The sequence below is a fragment of the Molothrus aeneus genome, chromosome 2, assembly GCF_037042795.1.
Source record: "Molothrus aeneus isolate 106 chromosome 2, BPBGC_Maene_1.0, whole genome shotgun sequence".
NCBI lineage: Eukaryota > Metazoa > Chordata > Aves > Passeriformes > Icteridae > Molothrus > Molothrus aeneus.
This window is the reverse complement of record NC_089647.1, coordinates 89,876,214-89,897,871: the sequence shown is the minus strand read 5'-3', so window position 1 is coordinate 89,897,871 and position 21,658 is coordinate 89,876,214. Positions and strand designations below refer to the sequence as shown.

Here is a 21,658-nt window from a genome sequence, read left to right as displayed (position 1 = left end):
GTCATAATGACCATCTATGATGGTATGAAAAATGGGCCAAGACTGTGTTTCAGCATACTACTTATATGCCAATCCACAGAGCTCATGTGGTATTTACCAGTAAACTAATCAAAGTACATCATATTGAAATTACACAATAGACACTAGCATTGTTTTTTTGTAGCAAAATTCAACTCAAAATTTGGTACATACACATTTTTACCAGACTAGTACCTATGTTTCTAATTCAGTATTGGTACTACTACTCCCCATGACAGCAACTATGCTTGGTAAACTGATCCACAGAAAAGCATAGTTTCCTACAAAAAAACCTCAGCATATATCCCTGACCTTACCTTGTGTTGACTCTGAACCATCTGAATCACTCTTTTTAGTTGACAAATCTACAGGTTTGTCTTCAGCTCTTGATAAGGTCTGTGATACTTGCACAGTTTCTGTGGTGGAATGTGATTCTTCACTGCTGGTACCTGACTGGGCAAGGTCTGTCACCTCATCTTTTGATGGAATGGGTATTTCTTCCTTACTGGTAGAGACTAAGTCACTTGAGCTTGCAACTTCATTCTCCTGCAATTAATCAAAAAGTCATGTAATAGGTAAATAAGTTAGAAGACCTTAGGATTGAAACCTCCTCCCCATGAGTCTAAGAACAGTCCTTACAGAAGAATAAAGAACACCAAGAAAAATTGCTGCAAGCTTTCTGAAGTTTTTCATTACTGTTAACACATAATGATGTTAACTTGACAAGAGACTAAAGTACCTTTGAAGTAGTCTGTTTTCAAAACAATACTGTTATTTCCTGAAATTAAATCTCCTGTGTTGGCATACACTTGAGGCACTGCTACAAAAAACTCAATTTTTTCCCCACTGGATGTTTTAGTTGTAAAACTGTACTGTCTTACACATGTATGAAGTAATTGTACAAGTTCAGTAACAAGAAGTTCAGTAAAGTTTTAGCTCTTACTTTGATTTCTTGAATTTTAGCTTCTGACTTTAAGTCTTCCAGACTGTCACCCTCAGTATCAGTACTGACACCACAAACAGATGCAGAAGGAACCTGCAGAGCTTTTGTTTCATCTTTCTCCTCAGGAGCTGGTTTCTTTTCCAAAGTAGCAGCACATTCTCTTTCATTGTTGAATTCACTCTTCTTTGCAAGGCCTGCTGTAAAGAATTAATGGAAAATACCAGTGAAGGCAGCTACATACTGAAATAATTTTTAGCCCTGACATTATAAATTAGCCTCATAATAGCCAGATCAACTTGAAGACAGACTTCATGACTTTCACAGACAGCAGCATTACTGTTTAAATAGTGGAAGGGAAGACTAACCTAACCTGGGGTGACTAGAATTGAAAACACAATCTGTGGGTTTTTACTGCTATCAGGGAATTTCCATGCAATGATGAAGAATTTCATCATGCAGCTGCCACTACTACTAACTTCCTTCAGTATCTCCTAATATTTCAGATGGATTAATTCCTTCTAGCACATATCCTCAAAGAAACCCCAAACTTTACTTCTAGAAGTACCTACCTTCAAGTTATGTAAAGCTCAAGTCTGAGACACAGTCAGACACACATAAGCAAGTTGTCTACACCTGTACTTTTAGTATAGAGACAAACCAGCATTTTTTAGATTGAACAACATTAACTCAAAAGCTTCGATTGAGTAACTGCAGGAAGTAGCAAGTATTCAAAGATGTAGACAACTTTCTCTTGAGCAAGCTGAATTTTTCAAATTTTTCATATTCAGAAGGAACTCAAGATAGGAAGAGACTTTGATATTCTTGTTTAGAGATCACCTGGATTGTACATTTCTCTTTCAGGCACCCCTTTACTGCTAGCCAGCAGTTTAATATACTGAGCTTAACTCTGTATGTTGAGATGCAGGCTTTCTGCACCCAGCATCTCTGCTTCTAGAAACCATCCCAGGAAATAAAAAATTAACCTCTGCCCACGCATCCTTCAGATTCAGATTTTATGTCTCAGTACATGAAGTACAATAATTAACATTTCTTAACACATACCTTTCACAGGACCTTGCCCTTTCTTTTTCTCTTCTGAATCACTGGGATAGAGTCTTCCATTAAGTTTCTTAACAGCTGTTTCATAGTCTTCATCTTAAACACAGGAAAAAAGAGTAAGCTCTCAGGCACACTCCAGGTCAGAGAAGTCCGCTACACCCTTCCAACTCACAAGGCTAGCAGGCATATGTGATTTTTGCTTATACTTTAAGAGTTACACAAATCAACAAGTAAGCTGTCACTTCTAGTTTTGCTTACATGTGGTCCAGAATGCTATTAACACTTCTTCTAAGCCTAGATTGCTACAGATACGTGACACAGGTTTTGCTTTTGGAAAACATACTTCTTACTGAGTGATTTTATTCAGACTGCCACTAAACAGATTTGGGAAAGAAGACTGAAGATTTTTTACAAAAAAACTTGCAAGCTCAGGTACTTATGGGAGGGGGCTTGTTTTCTCCCATTTTCTGTTGAATGCAATGTTTCAGAACTTCCATTTAAAATATTTGCTGCTGAATAAAATCAATCAATCTTAATTACATGCAGTAAGGTTTGACATAAAGGAAGTTAACTAACAGTATTAGGAATTTGATTTAGAAGAAAAGTAACTCATTAGTATAACACTTAAGAAATCTTAGATTTTTTGTGTTTAATAAAAATGCTTTTTTATTTGTCTCAAAATACATACTAATGTAGGTCTCTTGCTCAAATACCTCTTACCTAACCAAATGCCTTGGTAATGATGTCAACACCCATAATACATCAAACAAATACCCTTTAGTCACTCCTGGGCCTCCACTGTACTAATTTGTTTTGGAGACTTGAGCATCTTTGGCCATAAGGAGGACACTGACATAATTACTTCTCACTGGCCCACACAAAAATATTTCAGTGTCTAATGGTTCTAACAGTGCTAACTATCTCAAGTTGGAAGGGACCCATAAGGATCACCAACTGCAGCTCACTGCTCCTTGCAGGACTACCTAACACCAAGCCATATGACCAAGTGCATCACCCAGATGTTGCCTGTCCTCTGATGGGCATGCTGCTCTAACTGCTGTCCTCGGGAGCCTGTTCCAGGGCCTGACCACCCTCTCAAAGGAAAACCTTTTCCTAATCTGAATTTCCCTGACAGCTTCATTCCATTTCCTTGTGTCCTCTAGTTGAGCAGCAGAAAGAGGAGATCAGCACCTCCTCCTCTGCTGATCCCTTGAGGAAGTTTGGGACTGTGACATGGTCACCCCTCAGCCTTGTCTTCTCCCAGCTGAACAAACCAAGTGACCTCAACCACTCCTCCTGAGTCTGGCACTCAAGACTGCTCACCTTGGTCACTATCCAACAGTTTGAGATCCTTCTTACACCAAACTGCACGCAGCACTCAAGCTGGGGCTGCACCAGTGCAGTGTATTACACCCTTTCCCCACAAAAAAGCAGTACAGGTAGAAATTTTGGCATTCCTTACCATCATCCTCGTCACTTGCATATCCAGGCTTATTCTTGTAACAGAAGAATGTTGAAGGGAGCTTGAGGAAGTCAGCAAGAGCTCTCTGTTCAGGGGTAGGTGTTAACTCGTAAACTATTACAACCTCATCAGATGGAACATCATCCTCTGACACTGTTGTGGTCTTCTCAGCTTTTTTACAGAAATTGAACAAACAATTAAAACTGAATAATTTCAGAACATTACTGAATAATTTCAGAACAAATAACATTAACCCCATATTATTACAGAACCAAATTAATTCTAAGGGCCTACTTATTTTCTGCTGATAGACAGGAAACAAATTTAAGAGGAGTCAAGGACAGAACAGCAAAACTTACACACTGTTCTGTTGCTTTTGGAATTCAAGTGTTAAAACGAAACAGGGCTGCATCTTTATATTATTAAACGGATTGTTTAATTAAGTCCTCATGTCAAATAAGAGCTAGCTACAGAGAAGAGTGACAGAGGTGACCAACAGAGATAAATAAGAAAACTTCAGGCCTGAAAAAAAGTGAAGTTGTGAACAATAACCTGTCCAAGCAACTGAATAGAACACATTTCAGATTCCTTATGGGATACCTGAGCCTTTTATTAGCTAATAATAAATTGACCATAATAGCTTTTGCTAAAACTTTGATTGTTACAAAAGTAAAGTAATTCTTAGTTCCACTATCAAACAACAAAAACCATTGCTTTCAGCCTATTTAACTAGCTTTTGCAGCATGGAAATATCACCATGAATTGTATAATTTAACTTTTTGTCTTCTTGCCTTCAACATTAAGTTATTCCTTCCACCAGTGTTGAGATCAGTGCGCAAAGGTTAAAGGTGAAAGTAAAGCCTAGATCAAACTGCAGATAAAATATATAGCTGCAAGACAGCTTTGGAAACAAATATTTATTATGAGAGAATGGAAGCAAAGAGAGAGGATATAGCAATTTAAACAGCAGATATGGTTTGGTTGGGGTTGTGCTTGTTTAGGTTGTGTTGTTTTGAGAAGGGGAATTTGGGGATAAAGGGCTAAAAATTAAATCTGTGAATTATTTTTAAGAATTACCCCATAAGCACATCAATAGCCACAATAGCTGTTTCTAAGAACAAAATTATTGTTTTAGTACCTCAGCCTATTTGCTAACAGTGTATCATTTGTTCTCTAGATTTAATTTAGTCAGTATCTGAAGGGTGGTCTCAAAAGCTTGCTGTGCTTTTCATTAAAAAAAATTTTTTGTTAGTCTGTGGCACAGTGTAATCACAGAAAACCTAAATATCCAGCTAGAAACCAGTACCCAGTAGAAAAGTACCCAGTAGAAAAGTAGTATCCAGTTCCTGAAAAACATTGATTTTTCTGAGTATACAGGTTAACTAATCATTGCAAGAGAAGAAAAGGACATAGGAGACATTTACAGACAAGTCCTTTGATCCTCTGAGACAGCTAACACACTAAAATAAGTCTGCTTATTAAAAGCAGCTTTCATTACTTTTTGTTTAATCATCCAGTAGATTAAGAGCAGCATAAAGTAAAGTAACAGCAAAATCCCAAGTACTGATTCAAATTTATGTATTTTTTCAGATTATTACCACTTCAATCTTTGTCCCACCTTTGTTTACAAGTTGATAATTTCAGGCATTTACACACCAGAGCTACAAAGTAACTCAAACCCATCACCAGCACACTCTCCTAGACTAATTCTTTCTGCTCATATTTTGAGACCTCAGTAAGTTCTCTGAGCCTGCAGAAAGTACATGTAGGATAAAATTCCTGAACAGCTAATTTCTAAGTTCATATCATGACTGCAAGACATGCATGTTTTCATACATCTTCTCAGAATCCAAAAAACTCAGTCATCCTAGCTGATTTAAGGATTAGAAATACATCTAGTAGTGTGTTATGAAGAAATGCAGACATCCTGCTATGTGTTTTATTCTTTCTGGTTAGTTAAGCAAGTGTCTTAATTGGACTAAGTTTCCATCAAATTCACCTGAGGTTTAAGTGTGGAGCATTTAGTCCTACAACAAGAAGCAGCTTTCCTTAGGATCAGAAAATTTTCAAAAATATATGTTTGAATATAACAAAACACTTCTTTCAAGTCAGATAGATGGATGGTAAAAACATGTGCTTTCTTTAATTTGAGCAGTAGAAATCCAGCTAGAAGCCATGGTAACAAATACACTGTTCCAGTGTTTTACCACACTCATTGCTCATCAGGTTTGACAGCATTTAAAAAGAATTATCATGCAGTCTCTTTCAGTACCCTTTGGGCAAAATAGCTGAGTAAGAGAAACATATTTAAGGTCACTTCAGATTAGTCAAAAGGTGAAGTTCTCAGTGAAAATGATCTATCAAACACTGGAATATATTCTAGTCTTCCAAACATCTACTCAAAATGGTAAAAGACTTCAACAACAAAGATTGCTGTTGCAAAGACTTTAAATATATCTTCATAGGCAGCCATGAAACAATTGCCACACATACATACAATGTATTCTGAAAAGACCTGATTTTAGGATAACAGAACTTCCTAACAATTGTGTAGATTTTTTCACCCTGAGTAGAATATGGAAGAAACAAAATTCAGGACAATATCATGCACAACAGTTCTTTTCAAGGCTGTACTGTATTTTTGCTTTTGTTTGAACTGACATTAAATCTCTCTAGCTAGTCACAATACTGATATTTCCCCCTCATGCATTGGTCAATGAATATCTTCTGAATAGATGAGGAAAGCACCAGTTTAAACCCTAAAGCATGTAACAGGTACAATAGCCTGCACCTGACATGACTCAAACTTGTAAAGCACTGGTGTGGTTTAAGCCCAGTTGGCAATTAAGTGCCACAGAGCTGCTCCTTCACATCCTGTAACATGGTGGAATGGGGAGGAAAATCACACGTAAAATTTGCAGGTGGAGATAAGAACAGTTTAAAAATTGAAACAGAAGTGACATATAATAAATAATAATATTAAAATGAAAAAGTAGAACTCAAGGAAAAACAAGTGAGGCACAATACAGCTGCTCACCACCTGCTGACCAATGCCAGACTCCATTCCCACACTCCTACTGACCCCTCTTCCAGATACCTCCACCAGTTTATAAACTGGGCATGATGTTCTATGGTGTGGAATATCCCTTTGGCCACTTCGAGTTCCAGCAAAGCTCCCTCCCAGCTTTTGTTTGTGTACCTCCTCAATGACACAGCATGAGACAAAAACAAAAGTCCTTGACTTAGGGTAAGCACTGCTTAGCAGCGACCACAACATCAGAGTTAAATCAGTATTGTTCTCACACTGAATCCAAAACCCAGCACTGTGCCAGCTACTGAGAAAAAATTAACTTTATCCCAGCCAAAACTAAAATAAGAACTTATAAGAAGTTTATAACCTGATCTGAGAAAAACGTAAATGTGTGGAGGTGCAGAACTACCAAGGTTAAATTTTTTTAAATGTTGTTCTAGCACAACTCAGAAACCATTCCCCAAAAGAAGTTGCCCATAAGAAAAATTCATATCATATTTGTATTGGATAGGCTTGAAAAGCTAATTTAGGAAGGACTTCTCAAAATCCTTTGCTATTAAGTCAGAGCTCAAAGACCAAAAAGTTACTCTGAAGACAATTATCAACTGGAAACAAATCACTAAAAATATAATCGTAACCTAATTATTAGAAAAGTAGAAGTGAAGAACAGTGTAAAGTACCAGAAAGGCTTATTTTGTTTCTTTAAATACATTCCCCCTGCCATATGCCCCCATATAAAACCATGATCAATTTGAGGTAGGAAAAGTTCTTGCATGTGTGCATTAGCACAGAAGGATTAATCATTCCACATTATGGACACTGTGTTATGAAAATAGAACTGAATTGTTCATAAACTCCATCCACAGGGATGGCTGAAAACACAGAGCAGGTGACTTTAGGTTATGTATACAGAACAGGAATTCAGTGTTCAAGTAAGAACAGCCTATCAAATGACATTTTGACACTTTGAAACAACGCAAGACACTAACAGTGTAAGACTGTCTTATGCAGACTAAAAGTTTGTTATTTAAAATTAAAATACTTTTAAAACCGTGTAAGTTGAAATTCTTACAGCAAGCATACTTGCAAGCAGCACACTAGTAGTAAAATATAATCAAACTATAAGCTGTAACAGTTTTGTCTACAGGATCTGAATGTAAACAAATTGGTTACAAATTGGCAGAAATTTTCTAACAGCTAAGGTGGACTATAGATTATATATAAAGGTGGCTCTGAGTTCTGTGCACTCTTTCTTTTTAAAAGCTCAGCAGTTAACACTGACAGTTGGGAAACTGAAGAGAATACTGCCACAGAGGCTGAATACATTCAAGCTCTTGACTGGATAAGCTGTCTCAAGATCTTCAGGCTATTTCATTGACATAGAGTAAACCACATCAGGCACTACAAGGCATTCTCTGAAAACAAAAATGTAATTTCTCTAGAAAAATGGAATTTAAGACATCTAGTGTGCACGCATAGGGAAACTGTGACGGAAGAAGTGCAGGGCACATATCCTCAAAAAAAAATAAGACAAACAGAAGCCAAAAGCTTAAACAGGTCCATCCATTGTGCTGGCTCAAGTAAACATACAAAGGGCTAGAGACATTCTTTAACAGGACAAATAGAGTAGTCAGACACGCAATTTTAAGTACTCTCCTTCAGCATGCATGTTAATTATAAGGATTACTGAGCCAGCTGCTTTGACCCAGCTGGGTTATTGTCCATGCCTGCTAGAGTGTTTTTATCACACATTCAGTGCAGTACGTAAATACCTTTACTATCAGGTTGCATGGAGGATGTGCTTGTCCAAAAGGCCATTGGATTAGATTTAAAGAGGCTAAAATTAAATCCTAAAAAAATAAATTGTTGGTATATAAGTGTTTAACTGGAATTTTAAAAGGATAGAACAGACTTCTCTATGTTCTCCAAGTATTCCATAGTAGTATTCCACAGCAGGAAATTTCATCTGTTTCTACACAAGCTTATCCAACTCATGGTAATGGACTGCAGCTATCAGCTTCTGCCATGTCACTTTACTACACTTAAGCTAATAAAGAGACAGGACATGTTCATAATTCTGAGACATCCCATCCTTCTCACAAAGACACTTCAGCACATTACAGTGCTCCTGTCACAGCCATAGCTTCTGCCTGTGCATCTTTTTCAGACTATAACAGAAACCATACAACTGAGTATGCCATCACAATCTCTTCTCAGGCTCAGGAAGCAGGCTGACATCTGATGTTAAGCTACACAACCAAAATTGCAGAGGCTGGTATTTAACACTTGAAACAAAGTATAGACAAGTTTTATAATACCCATCTACTTAATTATGGGGATAATGCAAATTTTAGCTGAAGCATACATCTGCTGTTCTCACACTTGGCCAATCCGAGCAAAGACCCAGGTACATACAACATTGACTACCTATTTAAGTCCCAAAAGCAAATCAAAATTCTTTGACCTTTTAAATCCAAGATTCAGATGCAGCACTTCAGAGTTTAAGCTCTCTACCTGAAAATTCTGTTCTCAGTAAACAAATTTCCATCCTGCATCATACATTTTCATTTTTATTTGAAAATAATTATGATGTAAAATTCCCTTCTTTAGTTGAACCTCTGGAGAACATGTGGATACCTGCATAAAACTGAAAGAAACTACCTATTCAAGAGAATGAGTAGCACAGAGCTGACTGCATAAGTTGCACAGTAAGTTGCATACTTGAATAAATTACTAGTAAAACTCCTACTCACCTTTTTCCAGAATTCTAAATGAGAAGTTAGACGGTCCATCTTGTGATGAAGCTGGCAAGTTGTCTACCTTGCTGTCTACAGGCTTCTGAGTAGCATTTGAGATTTTTGGTGGTTCAGAGACTTCTGGCTCTTTCTGTGCTGTGTCCTGAGATGCTGGAATATGGCCTTCACTCTTTCTTGGGGGATTAAAACTGAAGCCAAAGAGAGAACCAGTGGCTGAAGTATTTCCAAATGTGAATGTCTTTGACTTTTCATTACTGAAAATGCTCTTGACTGATTCAGATCCAAATACAAACTTTGGAGGAGAAACCACTGTTTTTGTTGGTGTTTCAGAAGTACTTGACACCTCTGCAGCCTCTACAGTTGTATCAGAAGTATCATCACCATGGCTGACATCAGTTCTTTCTCTGGTTGTTTCTTCTAGCACAGCTATAGCATTTTTACCACATGGAAATTCTTTTGGTGTATTGGCACGAGAAGAAAGAGGTGTTATCAGTGTCTCTCTCTCTTGGGCATGCTTTGCTTCATCAAAAATTTGCTTAAATGAGTCTGCAACATCTTGCAGCTTGAATCGCACAGCCAGAAGTTCCACTTTTCTTTCCCCATCTGCAAAGTCACATGCAGTCCATACCCAGGCTCTGTCAGAGCCTTTCATTTGTTGCAAATTCATATCTGGTGTTATCCTGTGATTGGCACAGAGTTTTAGTACCTGGTCCCTTCTCATTACTATACGAACTTGTTTGTTGTCATAGTTCTGCAATATCTTGATATCCCCAATCCCTCTCTCTTTCCATTGATTTGCATCTTTATCATATCTGTAGAGTTTGGCTCTATGGCTGAAAACAACTTGCTCATTTTCCTCACCACTGGTCACTTCCACAAGATCAGGCAGAGGTACCACAGGTTCAAAGTACTGTCCATCTCTTTCCTCTTCTTGAGTAACATCAGAATCTTCATCTGTGCCTACTGATGTTCTACTCTGATTCTGTTTGGCAGGAGATTTGGATGGGCTCAAAGCAGATTTAAAGCTGAAACTAAAACCAGTGGTAGACTCTCCAAATCTAAACAGATTTTTCCTTACAGGGCTACTTGCAAGAGGTGATGCATATACAGAACTGCTTACACTATCATCTAATGCTTCTTCACGCAAATCATAGTTATCCCACTCCAGAGTGGGGCCTGTACTTTCGGCATGTGGCTTTATAACCAAATCAGAAGTACTGCTGGTACAAGCAGGGTTTCCACTTTCCTCTTCTGACAGTTTCGTTTTGTCATCTGTCAGAAAAGTTTTGAGATCTTTTAAGCCACACTTCATTTCTTCTGCTTTCTGTATAAGCTGAGCTGTCCTACCTGTATCAACAAGTTTATGGGGTGTCTGCAGTGGTATATCTAGTAGTAGCCTCTGACATTCTTCAAACTTCTGTTTGAACTCCTCAGCCTGCTCTGGTGTCTTGAATTTTGCTGCCAGATGCTCCAACTTTGCATCACCATCAGAAAAGTCATTGGCCATCCACATCCATGCTTTGTCTGAGCCAGACAGCTGTTTCAAGTTCATTGTTGTCGTTATCCAATGATTTGCACACACTTTCAGTACTTGCTCACGCCGCATCAATATTCTTACTTTGCCATTAACTTCGTTTTTAAGAATCTTCAGAATGCCCACGCCACGTTCCTTCCACTGGCTTGTTTCTGGATCAAACCTGAACAGCTTTACTCTCTGGGAGTATAACACTTTCTCATCTTCCTCTCCTGTAAAAGGTTCTACTTTTTCAGGCATCTGAACTATAGGTTCAAAATGGATATCATCGCTCTCCTCTGTCTTATACACATCATCATCCTTCTCACCAAGGTCAGCTGAGGTGTTTGCTTTCTGATCTGTTTTAGAATTTTGTGAAGAAAACAACTTTTCACCTGCACCTGAAAAGCCTTTGAAGTTAGGGTCCTTTCTGCCAAATTGAAAACCTTCCCTAGGAGTACTTTTTGCAAGCTCAGCAAAAGTAGAAGTGCTGCTATTTTGCCCAAAAACAAAGTCAGTTTTCTCCTTGTCTGCTGTTTCTTGAAATTGGAATCCAATTCCACTGTCTGAGGGCAATTCCTTTTTGTCTTTTTCATCAACGCTTTTTAAGAAACCAGTTGTATGCTCTTTGGATGGCTCATCTTTCTTAGTGGTATTTTTACTAGACTCCTGTATCCCAAATTTACTAGACTCCTGTATCCCAAATTTAAATCCACCTGCAGGCATTTGCATTGAAAAGTTAAATCCTTCCTTTGCAGACTTAGCTTCAGTATCAGAAGAAATCTGAAATGTAAATGGTGGCGTCTTGCCTTGCTCAAGACCAAACTTAAAGCCTGTTCCCAATTGTCCTCCACCAAGTTCAGGCAATTTACTTTTCAAGCCAAAAGCAGGAGTTGGCAAAGCATCACCAGTTGGCTTAGCAGACGGATTCGGCGTTTTGCAGGCTATGCAGGCTAGAGAAGAACCTTCGTTCCTCACAAGACAAGTACTACAATCCCACTGACCTTCCTTTTTAGTAAAAAGTCCTTCAAACCCATTTTTCTGTGGCTTACTTGTATCAGCAATGGAACCAAGCTCCAGACCAGCAGATGCCAGAACAGAAGGTATGGATGTATTTGGTTGATTTTGAGGTTTTGGACTCTGACAGGAAGAGCAGTTCACATCTTCTGCTTCATTTCGGGTTGGGCATACAGAGCAGTCCCATTGACCTTCCTTTTTAGCAAAAGGAGATCCAAACTTGTTCTGCACTGTGTTACCACTTGGTTTCAAACTTGCATAGCCAGTCATTGGAGTGCCATGTGTTTCCCACGTACCTGGATTTGGACTTTGACATGCTACACAGTTCTTTACAGTTGCTTCATTTGGAACTAAACACACTTTACACACCCATTGGTCCTTCTTCAAGAGATGCTGCCCAAACCCACCAGAAGAACAGGCTTGCTGAGCATCCTTCCCAAATGAAATGGCAGTGCTAGGTGCAGTGGATGTAGCTGTAAGGGTGCCTTTGCTGTCAGGTTCACTGCTTGTTCCATCTTTTAGAAACTGAAAGCCCAAGTTCATGGTTCCAGAAGTAGTTCTGTTGGGCTCCTTGATGTCCTGATTTGCTGTTTCTTTTGCAGTTCCACTGCTCTGAGCCACAGACGTGTCAGCATTTGATCCCAAAGATTTCAAAATATTCTGTGCCTCCTCAAACTTTTTTTTGAAAAGCATTGCTTCTTCAGGTGTTTTAAATCTAATTGCAAGCTGTTCTGGTTTTGGCAATTCATCTGCATAGTCCAAAGCATGCCATACAAATGACTTATCTGATGCAGCATTTGGAGTTAATTTCATATCAGTATTTATGTAGTGATTTGCACAGATTTTCAGCACTTGGTCCCGTCTCATTAAGAGACGAAATTTGCCAGATACTTTATGCTTCAGTATTTTCACATTTCCAATACCCCTTTCTTTCCATTCTTTAGATTCTGCATCAAAACGAAAGAGCTTGGCTCTGTTGCAGAAGAATTCTTCTTCATCTTCCTCACCTGTCTTTACTTCAATCTTATCAGGAAGTGGTACCACAGGATCAAAATGAGGACCGTCATCATCCTCATCTCCACCATGGGTGCTTCCTCCTTCTGTTTCATGACTTCTGTTGGCCAAATCTGAATTTGAAGCCATAAATACAGGCTTACTTGGTTCTTGAGCACTAAATGTATCACTCTTCTCAAAACCCACATTTTTGTGTACATTTTGTCCTGTGTTTTCTCGGAGAGACATGCCTGGAATATGTTTATTGCTAAAATTGAAAATATTTCTTGAACTGTTTGTGGGATCACTAACTGGCTTTTGATCAACATATCTATCATCCTGTAAGGGTTTGTCAGATGTTAGAAGATCCAGGAGGCTTTCTCTACTATTAAAAGGTGCATTAAGGGGCTGTGGTGCAACTTGAGGGGGAGAAGAAAAAGTGAAGTCTCCATCATTAGACTTGAAGTTAGGTTTAAACTTAAAAGTTGTCGGCTGACTTGGCTGTGCTGGTGTTGACAGAGGTGGTTTTGATCCTTCTGCTGTTCCTGGCTGTCCAAATTTAGGCATTGCTTTTGGTTCTGCAGGCTTTAAGGTGGGTGGCGTGGCTGAACGGTTTGTGAAATACCCTGGTTTAGGCAGTGTTGGATTGGTGCTTGCCTGTGGAACACTGTAGTTGTAATAGTCATCAGCTGTACGAGGAGAAATGAGTGTAGTACCAGGAGAATCAAAACGCAGAGGTGGGCCATACATTTCTTGGGAAAACATACAACCAGAAGTGTTTTGCAGAGGTGGTGTATGCATGGGTGGTGGCTGATAGGAATATATATGTGGCTGAGGTGCAAGTCGGTTCATGCCATAGACAGGAGGCTAAAGAAAAAGCAGAAAACAAGTGCTCTGCTTATTATGGTAACAAAGAGGACAAAATCTTACTGTGCTGAAGCCATGTAACATGCACTTTTAAAAGAAAGGCATGCTTTCAAGTTTAAACCTAAACCAGTTTTACCTTAGCTTGAAACTTGATGGGCATTTGAGAATAAACATTGAAAAAGGGGCACAATATGAGTGGCTTCTACATGAAAAAAAGTTTTGAAAACCCCATTCTCTTCTGCCACACAATTGAGGGGGGAATAGTAAAGTGCTATCATACATACCTGTACGAGAAATGTACAGGCATAGAAAATATTATTCTAGCTTTTCCACCCAAACGCCATATCCCAGAAGTTAAGCAGGGAGACAAATTATAATTTTATCCCTAGCAGTTTAAGTTGACCAAATTCTGCATAAGGAACTGCCATTACATCCAACGATGTACAGAATCAAAACCAGTCAGTCATTTTCAGATCATTAGAAGCATTTTAAGGAAATAAATTTAAATTTATTCTCACCTTCGCTGGTGTTACATTGGTTGCAGCAGTTCCCAGAAGATACTGAGAGTTATAGGCAGGTGACTGGCTGTAGAACACAGATGGGCCAGTGGTAGCAACTAAAAAGGAACACCAGCAAAATAGTCAACACTTATCTTTTCTTGTTGTTGTTTTCTACATACTCTTCCCAGCAATCAGTTTTTAACTGTGAATCATTAAAACATTTTAGCATTATTTTCAAAAGTCTTACTTGATTTAGCTAAGCATTTAGATAAAAATTCTGCAGCAACTTGCCTGTTAAAGGGGCTTCATGAAGATTTTGTGCTCTCTGATAACTGTCTGGTATTGCATCAGTTCCATAGTTTTCAGCAGGCCACCGATGAGATGCATTTGTGTTGGAATTATTAAGTTTCATTTCTTGCAAATCATTCTGTTGAGACAGGGTGCCAAGCAAGAGTTTAAGTATTGATTGCACAGGTATTTGTCAAAGATAATATAAGGCACGATCGCCACCCTTTTGCTATTAAAAACCATGTTCAATCCATGGTATGGGACTAATCAAAAAAAAAAGAAGTACCTGCCAGATCATGCAAGACATGTCCATGGAGTACAAAGTACTTCCATTGTGTTCTAAAGCCAGAACAAGCCAGTAAAAAAACCCAGAGCCATGTGGATGAGAACCAAGCTGATAAAAGCAGAATTCTTTCTACATTGAGAAAGAGTCCCTTAGATGGGTTGCCTCAGCACTCCTGTCCACGTCCCAGAGCAGAGCTTTTAAGTGAAAGGATTTACTCTGGTACTAATTTTATGAAGCTATTTACAGAAAGTAATTCTATCAGCTGTAAGTGAGCCCATGCTCTTATCACTAGATCCTTACCATAACTAAAGGACTAACAGTTCTTACTGAAAATGGTGACAGAATTTTTACCTTTAAAGCTTCCACTTGCTGGCAAATCATTTGAAGTATAGATTTATGGTCTTCTGCCCACTGAGGGGGAGTTTTTGGAGAGAACTAGGAAAAAAAAAGTTAATTGATTCATTTGAATTTTTCTTACAAGATAACAATTCCCTGAAATAATAACTGGCTAACATACCTTGTAGGTCTTCGTTGGTGAAAAAGAGAACTTGGTTGGTGATGGGGTGGAATGTTTCATTGCTGAATCTACAGTTCGTGACAGACCATTTCTGAAGGCAAGACTTCCCTCTTCACAGTTCTCACCAAGTTCCTGGATCACTGTATCTAACACTTCTCTCACAGTTTCAAGAGGCACTGGTAACTAGAGAGTTTATTCAAACATGAGTCATGACCGCAATTCTTCCTCAGAACAAGATAAACTACATTTAGAATTCTGGCTGAGCAATTCACAAGTCTTATTATGTAAACACTGGGGTTTTTTTTCAGCAAAGCTCTTAACTTGCTAGGATTCACATAAGTAAACAACTCACACAAACTATTTTATTTTTTCAAATTATCAAACTAAAAGACAGTGGCAAAAGCTTTTTGTGTACATTAAAGCTTTCATCCACACGGTAGCCAGGATATCACATGATCTGGTTAGTTAGAGAAGTTACCCAGGATTTAACTTGCTTGAAAGCCTGGACTAAAAAAAAGTACCTTGAATGCAAAGGATTTAATTTTTCAAACAGTAACCTAAGCTACTGCATTCCTTGGAAGAAGTTTTTAAAGCAAGAATTACTTACTTTCTCTGCAATTGACATATCCGAGGAGCTTTCCGCAATAATTTTCATTAGATAATACTTGGCTTTAAGAAGGTAAGTTTTATGCTCCTCATGTTCTTCTGGAAGCATGACATCATTTTCAATTTCTTCTGCTTTTCTTTGGAAAATCTGAAGAACAGGATGCAGAGTGAATAGTATCAGTCAGAAGGAAACTGAATAAATAGAAGCACTTCTGGGTAATGCAATTTACAAACTTACCATGGCAAGATTCCAGTATGACACCACATTCTCAATAGCTTCAAATGCTATTAAAGCATCATCAGTTTTGCCATCAACTGCATCCAACATAGCAAATGCTATCTGTGCCTCTTCTTCATACGCTGCAACCTGAAAGACCTACAAAATAAAGTGAAGGAAAACTTATACTTAATAATGGAACGACATAACCTTTTTTTCCTGTAACGCGGGGAGAATTCTTTTTCAAGAAAGTTGGTACTGAGGGTGTTCAGTGCCTTCAAATCATAAATACCATTTCAAAGGTAAGACCAAAGCTACAAGGAGAGAATTTTCCCCCTTTATAAAACACTATTACCAAATCTCACCTTTGAGAGCTTCACAGTGGTAATAACATAGAACAGTACAATGTAGACAAAAATCCCACCACTTTGTTCATTTCTGACACAGGCCCTTCTCTTCAGCCTTGGTTCAACTGATCTGTACCTGAACGTCTACACTATGGAAGTGTTTGAAGAGAGGATCAGTAGGTTCAGAAATACTCCTCTTCTTTTTGATAGTTTCCAGCATAGGCAGAACTTTCTTCCAGTAGTAGACACTTCGTCCCATATATTCCTTCTGGTCATAGAAGGAGTTAAGATTAATTCCCTGGTGAAGATAAGGGAATAGATGCAGATGTTATTTCAACAAATGCAAGTCAAAATGCTACTTCTACATATCCTTCTCCTATTTTCTTTAAGAGTTCCAAAGTCCTTTTCTGACATTGAACAGAAAAGCTATGTTAAGTAACATAAACTGTTGTGTTATTTTCTACATGTAAGACAAAAGTATTTCACAAAGTGACAAGAACAGTAAGTTCGCCTGATAAAATAATCAGCCATTCTTAATAATACACATCCATCCCCCATCCCCTCAGTCTGTTCATAATTGATAAATTAAGAAAAACACTTCTGCTTCCATGTATTTAAAACTAATCTCAGCTTACTGTTTTCTGCAAGCTTTTTGCCCAGTGTATGATTAAGGCAGGTTGAAGGCCATGCTTGTCCAGTGTTCGCAGAGTACTTATGCCATGCTGTACAATAAGCCTCAGTTTTGCTGCTGTTCCTGGTCTGAATATAAGAAACATTCCTTGATTAGTATTTTGTGATTTTCATCTGTTCACATATCATTCACTTCATGAATACAGCCTGGAGCTTTAGCCCTAATTTGCCTCTAGGTAAGAAATGCATTGTTAGAAATGAAAATTCCCTTTACAGAAATCTTTCAAGCATATCAAGTCCCTACTACAAGAAAGATTCAATGTAAAAAATATGTTAAAAAATTAATTTTAAAAGAATCTATAGGGACAATCCAAATTGCTGTAGCAGACGCTCCCTAAAGGCTTGATCAAACATTTCCAAACTGAAAAAGCCTTACACTGATTTTCTCTGAAGAAGAGTACGAACAGCATCCCACCAGGATCTTTGCTTTTCAGTATAGAGTAGTTTGCATATTGGCAATGGTAAAAATTGAGGCTGATGTGCACTGTAGTGAGAATTAAACTTCTCTTGCAGTTGTAAGTTGCTAGTGAATATCACCCCAAGTAGGAATACCTGTTTTTAAAAAATAAATTAAAGTTATTAATTACAAAAAACTTAATTTGCACAGTACCTTAAAGAACTTCAAAGTTCACTTACTTCAAGGTCTAACAGGCAAATAGATTCAGGAGCATCTGTCTCAAGTCTTGATGTTTCTTGGGGCAAGTGAAAAAGCTGTTTTAACCATTTGCGCATGGGGGGTAAGACTGACATAGAGTTCCACTGCAGGCCAAGCCACACGAGGTGCTGGAGACTGCCATTGTGCAATCGAATGGCACCTGCGCAGAAAACAAGGTTGGATGCAAATGTCAGCTTCCTGCAAGCCCTCAGTACTACTATCTGATCAAAGCTGGGTTTCACATTGCACTCTGTCAGAAGGGCCAAAGATACTTCAAGACCAATGAGCATCAAGATTCCAGGTTTCACTTACAAAGGGTTACAAACTTCAGTATAGACAAACATACCAAGTTCATCTAAGTGCTCAAAGCCATCAACTGCTTAAGCTTCTGAGGGGCTGACTCTCATCACTTCCATTCTCAGCTTATTCTGTCCAATAGATAACTGATTTTAGCAAACCTATTTACTTCTCAAAAAATCCTTAAGGAATTACTGAAGAAGCACTACTTTACATTGCAATACAGTATGAGTCTTTCCTATGACATTAAGGCAACTTTGGACAGCTCTTCCAGGTATTTGTCTTTTGTTACAGTACAAGTATTTGTGTACCAGTACCTCTTCCACAAGTATTTGCAGAAGAGGTTATGCTATGCAAAGCTGTGCTGAGTTTCAGAAAGTAACAGTTCTTACCAATATCATATTTGTGAAGTTCTGTTTGCACTGGTGCTTGTGTACTGACATTTCCAATATCATCTGTGCCAATAAAAGACCTCTCTCTAGAGGCTCCACTCTCAAACAGGCTATCAAACAATGCAAATGAGCCATTCTTGTTTGCAAATGATTCCACAATCTCTTTAAAGAAGTCTTGTTTGCCATGACTTAAGTTCAGCAGCATATGACCTAGAACACAAAAATACCACTTCACATAAATAAAGCAGTGAACACAAGGAAAGCAGTATTTGCTATGCTGGACTGCTCTTTGCTACTGAAAGCTGGATGGGAATCAGGATTTCCCCTTATGAAACCTACAGACTGTTCAGGTATGTTCTCCCTGTAATTAGGTCAGTGTTTCAGCACATCGGCTTTCCAAGCTTTTGGTGACAACAACCCCAAAGAATTTTTAAACACAGTTCATTAGGAAAACAAAGCCCTCCTACCATGATTCTTCTAAGGGCATTGCAAGTGACCTTACAGCTGTAAAACAAGCAGAACAAAATCCATTCTGAAGTAAATGAACCTCATGTCTGGCAGCTTCATCTGTTTTCATCTAGGCCCTCTAAGAATTTTGTAGACTGAAACACTGTCTATACTTGGCAGGAAAAAGACCAAAGCTGATGAACAAGAGAAAGGATGAAAAGATCAGGGAAACAAGCTAATATTTTCTTTCCCTCTTGGGGCTAACAATACTTGCAAAATAGCATCAGCAGGCAGAAGCCATTTCCAGTAGATTTAACAGACAATAAAAACTAAATTCTACCTTAGCATGCTAGAAAGTCAAAAAGGAGGAAAAAACCCAACCACTACTGAAACAAGGAGAACACACTCTTCCAGCAGCTTAAGAGGAGAAAAATAACTTTAGGTGTCAGAACCAAAGTACTGTTTTGTTTTACATATGTAGTCAGAATCTATAAGGCTTTACTATATACTGGAGTGATAACATTACAAGATACAAATGTGTTCTTTAACAAATCTTAAACTTCACAGAAAAACTGCAGCACTAAAATGGAACTATGCAGCTATTTTTTTATTACCAGACTGGCTTTTTCGATCACAGGCCAACATCTCTAGCATATCTTGTCCGGTTTGATCCCCCTTTATGAGTTTTGACTTTGGTTTAGGAACCTGGTGAAGTAAGGAGAAAATTGTTACAGTTTTTTCATAGTAAGAGCAGGACATTTAAATGAACCTTAGAAATCAAGAAATAAGCTTATTTTTAGCATAAGAAAGCTATAAGAAAACAGGCATTATTCATTCTGAAGGTACATATATTGGGTTATGGTTTTGTGTGGGATGGGCAAAGAGAGCAGAGAACCCACCTAAAGTACAGAGATGTGCAAGTATAGCTGTTGAAAGTAACATTAAGTGTACACAAGAGCAAGTAATACCTGCAATGCAAGCAATGGTATAAAAAGGACATTCAAGGCAAAGAATTCATAAAGCAAATAACCTGGATTTTAAGTTTTTTTTTAATTTAAAATTAAAAATTTTTAAAGTTTAACACTCATCATGTGTACTTGTATTATAAAAAAGGAAATACACTACAGGAAATAAATGCACTAATACTTAAGAATAAGGTTACTCTGGCAAGGGGAACAATTGAAGGTATACTTTTACCCTATTTGTGTCATTTGAAAATTTTAAACAATTGTGACAGAGGAGGGTTTGCTGAGTGAGGACAGTTCTCCTTTAGATACACAAACACTAGTTCATCTTAAGAATACAGGAATTCAACAGATGCACAGCTAGAAAATTTCAAGAAAAGCATCAACTGAAGGCTTAGACTGAAAAATCATTTACCTGAAAACTCAGGAGATAACACAATGCTGCTAGTTCACACATAGGTCTCCACTGTGTCTCGTTGTCTTGGGCCATTTTCAGCAGCAAAGCTCCAGCATGCATGTACAGCTGTCCTTTCATTTCCACATAGGTACGAGACAACTCATCGGCTGCACTCACATATGGTTTTACTGACTGAAGCGCACGATCAAAACTAAAATGCAGAGAAGACTAATTCTAAACAGAGTCCTGGTAAAAGCCATAGCAGCTGATTGTGGTTGATTGTGCTGTTTAAGTGTGAATTAAGTAACTTCATGAGTCAATGCTAAGTACTGTTTCTATTGCTTAAACCCAAGTTACTAGAAAATATAATCACCTCAAACTCCCAAAGCTCTCAAGTTTATTTAAGTATTACCTAGATAGATAGTCTTTTTCATCACATTTTTGCACAGCTACTTTTAAAACTATTGTCCTGAACCACGTTCACTTCTGCAGATTTAGAGACATACAGGACGTATTATTGATTCTGTCCATTCTTTTCGTTATCAGAAAGGTCCAAAATACTGTTTAACAGGCTGTTCAAAAAAAGAAGGTACGACAGAAATTCTAGTGCCTTTAGATTACTATACAAGCCCCACTCAGGAGAGGGCTTCCAGAAAACAGTTAAAACAATTTTTCAATTACTGGACAAGACTATAATGGCTGTTAGCATTGCTATGATCTGGAAATGCTTCAGATGTGAACATCTCAAAACACTCTAATAAATCAGAAACAGAAAACTCCACACGGTCATTGTTAGAGGAGAAAAATAAAACATACTTGGGTATTAAATATTGCTCATTCATTCTGTACTGCTTCAAATACTCATGCAAGATTAACAGACTCAAGAATATTTTTACAGAACGCAATGTAACAGCCATTATAGGACTGAGGAATGACAAATTCGTAAAAACCAGTAACAAACGAAAGATAATGGCAAGAAACAAACACAGATCTTAAATTACTGACTACAAACACTACTTTGTACTGCTCTAGGTGCACCACAGTTGGTAATTCTTTAAGCCAGCTGTAACACCAACAGTTTCCTCTGAAGGAGGCTATTCTTGCTTCAGGTGGTTTACTCAAGAATATTTTTACAGAACGCAATGTAACAGCCATTATAGGACTGAGGAATGACAAATTCGTAAAAACCAGTAACAAACGAAAGATAATGGCAAGAAACAAACACAGATCTTAAATTACTGACTACAAACACTACTTTGTACTGCTCTAGGTGCACCACAGTTGGTAATTCTTTAAGCCAGCTGTAACACCAACAGTTTCCTCTGAAGGAGGCTATTCTTGCTTCAGGTGGTTTACTCCAGTGTGCTCTTATTTAATAATAGAATGACTAGGACA

At 38.1% G+C, this 21,658-nt stretch overlaps 1 protein-coding gene across 1 annotated transcript in view; it reads right to left on the bottom strand.

Annotated features, from left to right (window-relative positions):
* The window catches only part of RGPD4 (RANBP2 like and GRIP domain containing 4), a 33,658-nt gene that overhangs the window by 5,645 nt on the left and 6,355 nt on the right, over positions 1–21,658 (bottom strand). Inside the window, exons 7-24 of the mRNA XM_066545272.1 lie at positions 20,282–20,474; positions 19,516–19,606; positions 18,455–18,664; positions 17,747–17,925; positions 17,487–17,662; positions 17,056–17,179; positions 16,557–16,718; positions 16,095–16,232; positions 15,858–16,004; positions 15,251–15,433; positions 15,085–15,168; positions 14,451–14,586; positions 14,178–14,275; positions 9,267–13,659; positions 3,483–3,653; positions 2,024–2,116; positions 962–1,158; positions 336–564 (exon numbers count right to left, since the gene is read on the bottom strand). Coding sequence (XP_066401369.1) covers positions 336–564; positions 962–1,158; positions 2,024–2,116; positions 3,483–3,653; positions 9,267–13,659; positions 14,178–14,275; positions 14,451–14,586; positions 15,085–15,168; positions 15,251–15,433; positions 15,858–16,004; positions 16,095–16,232; positions 16,557–16,718; positions 17,056–17,179; positions 17,487–17,662; positions 17,747–17,925; positions 18,455–18,664; positions 19,516–19,606; positions 20,282–20,474 — 7,004 coding nt within the window. The remainder of the gene's footprint in view (positions 1–335; positions 565–961; positions 1,159–2,023; positions 2,117–3,482; positions 3,654–9,266; positions 13,660–14,177; positions 14,276–14,450; positions 14,587–15,084; positions 15,169–15,250; positions 15,434–15,857; positions 16,005–16,094; positions 16,233–16,556; positions 16,719–17,055; positions 17,180–17,486; positions 17,663–17,746; positions 17,926–18,454; positions 18,665–19,515; positions 19,607–20,281; positions 20,475–21,658) is intronic.